Genomic DNA, 6,219 nt, shown 5'->3' with positions numbered 1-6,219 from the left:
AATGAACGATTTCATTTGAAGCTTCACATTTATTATCATTAATTGATAATTCTAATGATTATTTAAGAAAATGGAGGAAAACAAATTGATATTATGAATGAGTGTATATTATCTGTAACAATTTTGCAATTCCTAAAAAAATACCAGGAAAACAAAAATTGAAACCTGAACAGCTATAGCCATCGGAATAGCTGCACAATTGATTCGGCCAAGTTCTTCGGCTATCGCTATCGAATAACTAAAATCAAGACCAAGACCACCGTAACCTAAAAATAAGGATACTTATATCAGCTTGAATATTAATCTTAGTTATCCTATATTCAGTGTAATTTCTTCAAGGCTGAATATTTCAGGTGTAAATGATTCAAATTTTGCTCAAGATATTTGAATTTAGCCAGCTTTTTGGGTTTCTGATAAGTCTGTGGAGAGATGTTATCACGAACATAAGTAGGATGTAAAGAAATGAATGTTTGTCAAATGTCCATTTATGGGACAATCAAAGGTTATCATCTATAGCTTGGTAAAAGGACAAGCTAAAATATGTGATCTTCTCTCGATTGATCAATGCACAATTCATTTAGACTGTTGTCACTAGCGGTGACATCCTATCTTCTAGTTTCGACACTTAGCGGAGGAAAAAAAAGAAACCTTATCAGTTGATTTATGATAGTTCCGATATTTACCGGGAAGAAAAAGAAAATCTTACCAGCTGGTTTATTAACACCAAAGATTCCAAGCAATCCCAATTCCTTGAATAAATTATGTGCTGGGAAATGTTTCTGTGCTTCCCATTCATCAACATAAGGATTGATGCTTTTGTCGATAAACTAAGAATTGATTTTTTTTTTCTTTTCTTTCCAGAAATTGATAATAATTAGCTGAATTGCTATATATCAATCAGTAAAATTGACTAAATAATTACATAAATCCACGTGAAATATGGATTAGTTAGATGATAGCCACTACTTCTTTAGAGATATCAAATTGTCACCTGTCACCTGTTAATCGGAACAATGATCCCTAGGATGAACTATTTGATTTTTTAAAGCATTTAATCAGTCAAGAAGTACCAAAGCATATTTCTGATATGCTTTGGTGTAACGTAATTTGTAACAAATTTACTTCTTGTTATTCTCCGATTATAAGTTTGGTTTCCGTACGGTAAACAAAATGGATTGGATAAAATTTCAAATTTTACTTTCAAAAAAGACATTTGAAATCATTATTAGAGTAACATTAAAAAGATAAAAAAATAAATAAATTTTGCATACTTTCCCGAGCAGTTGTCGAAATTGCAAATGTCGCGGTCCATATATGGAATGTTGTGACAATCGAGAAGTTACTTTAGATAAATTAGCTGCCATTAACTAAATATTTATACGATAATAAAATTCAAATTAATTTTACATTTGTCTTTTCAATTTTTATCAATCAGTCAAAAAATTTTATTGAATTATGGAAATTTTTATTTTTTTTTCATTTTTTTTTAAAAAATTTTATGTTTTCACGGTAAAAAAAAAAAAAAGAAAATAAAATTACACTTTACTATGAGTTGACAAATGTGACATATTGAAAAAATATGAAAGAAATCAAAATAAATTAATAATATTTATTATTACTGAAAACATAAAATGTTAAAAATGCTATAATTTTTAACAGTTCCTCAGATGGTTAGTAATAGTAGTAGTAGTAGTAGTGGTGGTATTACTACTACTATTTTGTTAACAAAAAATAACCTTCAAATTTATTGGCGTTTTTTTTTCCCAGCAAAAGGCTGCAAAATTTAGCAGAAGATTTGAAATTGTAAGAAGAATGAAAAAAAAAAAGGTCATCAAAAAGGTCATCGAAAAGAATAAATATTGAAATAAGGGATGAAACGGATAGGAGGAGTAAAGAGAGGAAAGAACAGTCAGCAAAAAGAAAAAAAAAAATTATCATTTAAAAGAAAAAATTAATGATAAGTGATAGGAGATAGGGCATGAAAGTATGTATTAGAATTTCGAAAGTATTAAAAAAAAAAAAGAATCTCTTTCTCTCTAGAGAGAGAATTATGTTGGAGTAATCGAGAGAAATAAGAGAAAGGGACGGGAAGAAACGAATGGACTCATTAATTAAAGCTGGCTACTCCCCATATCCAAAATCTTTGTTTTCAATGCCATGAAAAAACTGGTTTTATTCTAATCATAGAACTAAATGAACATTTTAATTATCCTTATCAATCAATCAATCAATCAATATCTATCAATCTATTTATCTCGTAATCAAAAATTTCCTATCTTTTCTCATACCGATTTCTCACCATTTACTTGATTCAATCATTGAATTGAATGAAATCACCAAAAGTATTAAGATCTCTCAGTACTTTATAGCAACATTCCCGGTACATCTAAAATATAATTATTATATCAGAACAAGTATCCTAATGGTACCACTTTAAAATTACCTATCTCTGGTTTCGTCAATCAACCAATTTCAATTTCATCTTCTTTCAATCCAGTTCACTTAATAGGGACGGTGTAATAAATTTAATCATTAATTTAACGTCCACTTCATTGTCATCATCCTATCTTCAGTTCATATCGTTATGTCGCACAGAATAAAACGTTAAAATGCATTCTCATCATGAATAATAAATTAAAATGCAAACATTCGTCAACCTTACTACAAACCATTTGAATCTTTCATCTTCTCATGGATGAATCTTTGCAAAAATTCACTTACTATTTTGCAGATTATTTAAATTAATCGTATCAACAGTTTTTCTAGTGAAATTGAAGAATAAAATGAAAAAAATCAAAAAAGAAATTAAGAAATTAAAAATTAAAGAATAGTAAATGTACAAACCAGAAAATGTAAACAATTACAAGTTATTAAATCCAACTAACAATATTTAATATTATACCATTCTTGTTGATCTCAAGTGGATTTCTGTTCTGTTTTAAACATAATTGCATTATGTGTCGATATGGTCTCATTAGCGAAGAAAATACGGCCTAACAGTTAGTCAAACAAAAAAGAAGGATCACTTTCAGCATGATCTAGTGTTCCTTGGAAATATTTTCTCAATTTTATCTTCTTCTTCAACTCTATTCATGTCGTAAAAATATCAGAATTACGAAAAATATTTTATAATTTCATATTTTTGAGAGCATTTATTCATCACACAGTAATAATGCACATATACATATAACGGAAAATTTTCCTGCGAAAGGAAAACGAAACAAATATTAAATTTTCCAAAATGTCAATCTCAGAACAAGTGAAATTAGCATGAAAATATCCGTCAGCTCCATGATTACAACATAAACAAAAATTAGCAACAACAAGAACAATATATTTCAAATTTCAAACCAACTAAACAATTGAAATTTCTTAAATTCTCAAAAGAAAAAACAGCCACACCTACAGCAAACATTAAAACTACAAAACAAAAAGTAGTGCAATATTAAAAATCTCATCTGATATAGAACAAGTCAGCATACAAAATCCCTGGTTAACCAGCAGCTTCTACTATCCAAGTGGATTGTATAATATGCACTCTACTAGACCGTATAATATATATATATATATATACTCTAGTAGAAGCTTTAAGTCCGCTCCTTATCATCAATAAATGTTACTTCGCTAAAAATGAGAACCTTGGATGGTAGTGGATATGGTTGTGGACTCAGTACTGTTAGCTTTTCCCGTTCCATATCCACTGCCGTAATCACAATAAAACCCATCACGTTCGTTGTTAGTACTGACTGATCCACAGTCGCACACATCGAAAGCGATACAAGATGATGTACCAAATCTTCTGATGGTTCCACTGGTACTACCTGAAAAAATCTATTTCAAAATCCGAATACATTAAGACATACGTTGACCATATCTTCCCAGAAATTATAAATATCTGCTTATATTTGATAGTTTTTTTTTTTTTTAGCTACCACTCTTATTGACTACCTTATGTAATCTCTAATTATATCAAAATTTGCTCGGAAAATCATGAAATCAAATAAACAACTATTATGTGCAGATGAATTCATATTTTTCTTGAGACGACATCCCACAGTGGAGAAAAAAAAAATACTTTTGTTCTGTGATCATCAACTTTCATTCCAAATGGTAAACATTCTATAGGCAATCGTTCGCAGCCAATTTTGCAAAACTGAACTTCATCAAATGATATCTCGAATGTATGAGGATAAAGCGGCATTGCGCGTGTACCATAGAAATACTGAAAACTACTACTTGTCTCATTCAAAAAAAAAAAGAAAAAAGAAACTTATTATATAACCATATATTTTAATGTAAAAGGAAAAAGTTTCTTGTCATGTAATCACATATTTTAATCTAAAAGATAAAGTTTTGAGAAAAAACTTATTATATAACTATATATTTTAACCTAAAAGATAAAGTTTTAAAAATTTGCCATCTTTTCCACCAATAAATCGTAGCATATAAGAAAAAAAGAAGCCTTAAGTAATGAAAGAATATACTACAGCAAATGAATAAATGTCGTTTTAAATCTAAAAACATTTTGCATTTCAGAACAAAGTATAAAATTTAAAAAGTATAAAATTAAAAGTATAAAGTACAAAATTTAAAAGTATAAAATAAGTATAAATTTTACATTATATCGGTAGAAAGCATGACATTTCTTTTGATACCCTCTAACAAAACTGGTCATTTTAGTGATGAATTTTTAGAATGCATAGAGAAAGACTGATAATACACAGACCTTATGTACAGCAGCATTGCGACTCGACATTCTAACTTCTTTTGAACGATTTTCAACTCCACCGGACTTCGGCTGATGCAAAATCTGCAACAGTATACTACAATTTCTTCCAATAACAATTGTACTACACTAGTGGTTTCCAACCTTTTCCTGGCAAGGGATCACTCTGACTTTTTTTTTGCAGCATAGACCACTAGATTCAAAAATAATAAATTCTGTCAATTTGAAAATATCCTTTAATCGAAAATTTTAGCGTATTAGTAAACATGGAGTAACATTATAATATAGAAGGAACATAATTTTTAAGTCTTCGCGGCCCAACTTTTAGTATCGTGGGACACCAGCGAAACCGATTGGAAACCACTATATTAAACAAATAAATAGTATAAAATCATATTATTAGTGAGTACCAAAATTTTTGCTTACTTAATATAATGCTTTTCTTGTTATGAAGGTACTGTAGTTGCTCTTAGCTATGCTTACACATCAATGAAGCTAACGATGTTTGCAGTCTTATATTGTTCTTTTTTTATCTAACTCTTGAATTTACTGCATGAGCAAAGTTTGTAGTCTTAAGTCATTTTAACTTATTTGAAGTTTTTTAAATAGTACGTTCCTGTTTCAACTAGTTCAAGATCTCGTCAAGATGTTCAGATAGGCATTACTGAAAGATAGAAATAAAAATCGAACCTTAACAAAAGATGGTAAATCTCGTTGCAGCTCATTATATAACCGCTCATGGTCTAATACAATAACAACGTCAACTTCAAACTCTTCTGCTGCATTTACTAAACATGCATACCTGAAATTTAGATAATTTTCAGTTATACATGCTGCACAAGTCTGAACGTCCTCATCTTGGAAAGTCATGATAAACTATCTCCAATGTTCGTCATTAGTCCCCAGTGAAATAATTACAAAATCTCAAAAAGAAAATTAAGATAAAAATCCAACCCATAACTTTTCAATAATATTACTGCAAGTAAAATTACATAAATTACATAAATTACTCACCCTTCTCCTTTGACCCAACCACATGTATTGATTATTACCCCGCCATAAGTAGCATCTTGGCTAGATTTTCGTCTTTTCGATACTGCTTCCGCAAGTTGCTTTACCAATAAATCGTAGAGTGGAATGTTGGAACCGGGTGAAAGATTCCCAAACTATAAACTACACGAATTCAGCTTCTTATGTAATAGGAAAAGTAAGGTTATTCTGAAATATCCATAAAAGAAGAATGGGTGCTCCCAAAAGAATAAGAAAAGAAAGAGCAGGAAAAAATTTCTTAATCTAAAAATTAACTTAAACCTAAGCAAGAATTTCATTATGCTGCCAATCTGTCAAATATTTAAAGATCTCGTAGATGGACGACAAACAAATTTGTGCAGAAATGGTTAATGAAAATAAAATGCTACGCTAACTTCATTTTGGGTTTAAAAAGGATCATCCATATATATATATATATATATATATATATATATATATATATA

The 6,219-nt window shown here is 29.4% G+C and overlaps 2 protein-coding genes across 2 annotated transcripts in view; both read right to left on the bottom strand.

Moving 5' to 3' along the window:
• Positions 1 to 132: 132 nt before the first annotated feature.
• On the bottom strand, positions 133 to 1,364 carry LOAG_11733 (hypothetical protein; the record flags this gene model as incomplete). Its single annotated transcript, XM_003147251.1, has 3 exons — positions 133 to 266; positions 707 to 827; positions 1,272 to 1,364. 3 exons carry the CDS (start codon positions 1,362 to 1,364, stop codon positions 133 to 135), a joined length of 348 nt encoding a protein of 115 aa, XP_003147299.1.
• A 2,209-nt stretch (positions 1,365 to 3,573) lies between these two features.
• LOAG_18127 (Clp1) overlaps positions 3,574 to 6,219 on the bottom strand; it is a 5,039-nt gene continuing 2,393 nt past the window's right edge. The window contains exons 6-10 of the mRNA XM_020450795.1: positions 5,741 to 5,892; positions 5,417 to 5,528; positions 4,727 to 4,810; positions 4,076 to 4,222; positions 3,574 to 3,821 (exon numbers count right to left, since the gene is read on the bottom strand). Coding sequence (XP_020305483.1) covers positions 3,588 to 3,821; positions 4,076 to 4,222; positions 4,727 to 4,810; positions 5,417 to 5,528; positions 5,741 to 5,892 — 729 coding nt within the window. The 3' untranslated portion in view covers positions 3,574 to 3,587. The remainder of the gene's footprint in view (positions 3,822 to 4,075; positions 4,223 to 4,726; positions 4,811 to 5,416; positions 5,529 to 5,740; positions 5,893 to 6,219) is intronic.

This window comes from Loa loa (genome assembly GCF_000183805.2).
Source record: "Loa loa unplaced genomic scaffold supercont3.201, whole genome shotgun sequence".
Lineage (NCBI taxonomy): Eukaryota > Metazoa > Nematoda > Chromadorea > Rhabditida > Onchocercidae > Loa > Loa loa.
The sequence above is the reverse complement of the archived record's forward strand: the minus strand, read 5'-3'. Positions and strand labels throughout refer to the sequence as shown.